General features: G+C 35.7%; 1 protein-coding gene across 1 annotated transcript; it reads right to left on the minus strand.

Annotated features, from left to right (window-relative positions):
* Positions 1 to 768: 768 nt before the first annotated feature.
* LOC107488455 (chalcone synthase 6) lies at positions 769 to 2487 on the minus strand. Its single transcript, XM_016109205.2, has 2 exons — positions 2174 to 2487; positions 769 to 1982 (listed from the first exon to the last, which is right to left on the minus strand). The coding sequence occupies exons 1-2, from the start codon at positions 2349 to 2351 to the stop codon at positions 991 to 993; spliced, it is 1170 nt and encodes a 389-aa protein (XP_015964691.1). The 5' UTR covers positions 2352 to 2487; the 3' UTR covers positions 769 to 990.
* Between the last annotated feature and the right edge of the window lie 488 nt (positions 2488 to 2975).

The raw sequence follows: 2975 nt of genomic DNA on the forward strand, positions 1-2975 counted from the left end.
AAAATATAAAATAAAATAAATAATAATTTAAAAATGAAATAAAAATACCTTTAAATTGTTTTAAATTATTTATTTATTTTTTCTCAATTGTTTTTATAAATAATTATCTATTAATTTAGAATCAGGAATAATAGTTACACAAATCTCTCTGTTTTTAGGGACTCAAGTAAGCTTTTCTATTGGTCTTTAATTTGTTATCTTTGCTGATTATAAGATTATTATTGAATTGAACAGAAGCACTCTGGCTCATCTTATTATCAGCTTATATTTCAATTTAAAACTGAAGGATACAACTTATTAGTTGCCATATCAAATCTTTCGATACATATATATATACACTAACTAAGAATTTAAGCTTTCTCACTTAGATTCAACGAGTAAAACAAAAATGCCTAACAAAAGCAGTTGTCCACATTTTCTATTAGCATCATCCATAACCCGAAGTAGATAGCCTGTCAATATCTCATATTTTTCTAATTTGGAGCTTGGCTATGCTTGTACATTCTAATTTCTAAGGGGGCCATGCACCCTCAATTTAAAATTTTTTATGTATATAATCCTTTAACTTTTATATTGATCCCCTTATTTTTATTTTTTTTCTTTTTCTAAAGTGATATTTTTTTTATATTTTCCCCTCCAAAAAACTAATTTATCTATTTTTTTTCTAAGGGGGCCCTGGCTGTTTGCCGATGGTACATCTCAAATCTGCTATATTAATTACGTTCTAATTAAAAAAAAAAAAACTTAACTCATTCCAAAAAAAAATAATAAATGTAGAAATATTCAACTGAATATATATCACGCTACAATTGAATAGCCATTATACACTGTTTAATAGCATAATGTATAAAGAAATTAAAGATCAAGACACAAATGTTTCTCGGCCATAAAACTATTAGCCATACATTATTTAGCAGGAACACATCAGATACATATATAAAATAAAATAAAATAAAATAAATAATAAGCTCATTAATTTACTCGACCTTTTTATATAGCCACACTATGCAAAACTACAGTTTCAATAGTGAGGCCAGGTCCAAAGCCAAACAAGACACCCCATTCAAGACCTTCACCGGTGGTTTGAAGGCCTTGTTGAAGTGATTTGTTTCTCATGTGATCCAAGATGAAGAGGACACAAGCACTGGACATGTTTCCATAGTCGCTAAGAACATCACGTGTGGCTCTCAACTTGTGAGGTTTCAACTTGAGCTTGTCTTCAACCTGGTCCAAGATTGCAGGGCCACCAGGGTGAGCAATCCAGAAGATGGAGTTGTAATCAGAGATTCCCAGGGGATCAAAAGCTTCAGTGAGTGCTTTGTTAATGTTCTTGGAAACAATGCCAGGAACATCCTTGAGAAGATGGAATGTGAGTCCAACTTCACGAAGGTGGCCATCAATGGCGCCTTCGCTGTCGGGAGCGAGAGTCTGAGCAGTCCAAACAAGCTCGAAGACAGGCTTCTCGATCTGAGGCAGAGGATCGGAACCAACAATGAGTGCAGCAGCGCCATCACCGAACAATGCTTGCCCAACAAGACTATCCAAATGTGTTTCGCTTGGACCGCGGAAAGTCACGGCGGTTATCTCAGAACAAACCACCAGCACACGAGCACCCTTGTTGTTCTCCGCCAAGTCCTTCGCCAAACGGAGCACCGTGCCGCCAGCGAAGCAGCCTTGCTGGTACATCATGTACCTCTTCACGGACGGACGGAGGCCTAAGAGTTTCGTCAGTTGGTAATCGGCGCCGGGCATGTCAACGCCGCTTGTGGTGCAGAAGATCAAGTGTGTTATCTTTGACTTTGGTTGACCCCACTCCTTTATGGCTTTCGTTGCCGCCTCTTTTCCCAGCCTTGGAACCTCCACAACCACCATGTCTTGCCTTGCATCCAGCGATGGTGCCATGTATTTGCACATGTTTGGGTTTTCTTTCAAGATCTCTTCCGTTAAGTACATATATCTCTTCTTGATCATTGATTTGTCGCCTGAAAGAAATAATTGACATCGATTACTATCACCAATTCATCAAATCAAATATGTTAGGAGTCACCTTATATCATTGGTGCTTTAACGTGATAAACCTTTATTTTAGTTATAGACCTAATTCGAGTAATTGGAGTTTAATTAAAAAAAGTGAGTGATACGATGATGAAAATAAGATTATTAGAATACATACACATGCGTTGAAACTTCTCTTTAAGTTCGGTCATGTGTTGGCTGTTAGTGATTCTGAAGTAATAATCTGGATAAGTGCTTTGATCAACACAGTTTTGTGGTGTTGCTGTGCCAATAGCCATTATAGTTGCAGGGCCTTCAGCCCTTTGAGCCTTGCGAATCTCAGATACATTCACCATTTTCTTAGCTTCTTTGGGGTGTATGGCAAAGCAAGCTAAGCTAGCAAGATAGCACTGCGAAATATATTATTAGGATTAATGAAGGAAATGCAGTAGCTAATAATTAAAGGGTGTGTTGTGTTGCTCACTTGTTAGTGGAAGATGGGGTTTTATATGCACCATTGTAACGAAAGATTTATGGATAGGTGGGTAGCTGAGTTTCACGTGCTACCTTACCATTATTTCCATGTCATAATGTAATATTTCCAAGAACAATTATAGAATGCCTTTTTTTTCGTGTTTAAATTGATGAGAAAGGGAGGACTTAATTGTTTCCGTATGAACTTCTCAAAATCATGGATTCAAAATGTGGAATAGTCATCCATTTAGGCAATTGTCAAATTGAATTGACACCAAAATAATGATCAAATTGAATGGTCTATATATTACCTCTTTTAAGTGTGATTTTTTGTTGAGCCATATATGTTAACATAGAAATATATGTGCATCGAATGGTTTTTTTAAGAATAACATTAAAATCAAATTTAAAATCGCTAATTAAGGAGGAAAATATTGTTATTTCAAACAATAATCATGTCATGTGTGTTGTTGAATAACACAGTCTGTTTTATAATAACAAAATAA

Source organism: Arachis duranensis, chromosome 5 (genome assembly GCF_000817695.3).
Source record: "Arachis duranensis cultivar V14167 chromosome 5, aradu.V14167.gnm2.J7QH, whole genome shotgun sequence".
In the NCBI taxonomy this organism is placed as follows: domain Eukaryota; kingdom Viridiplantae; phylum Streptophyta; class Magnoliopsida; order Fabales; family Fabaceae; genus Arachis; species Arachis duranensis.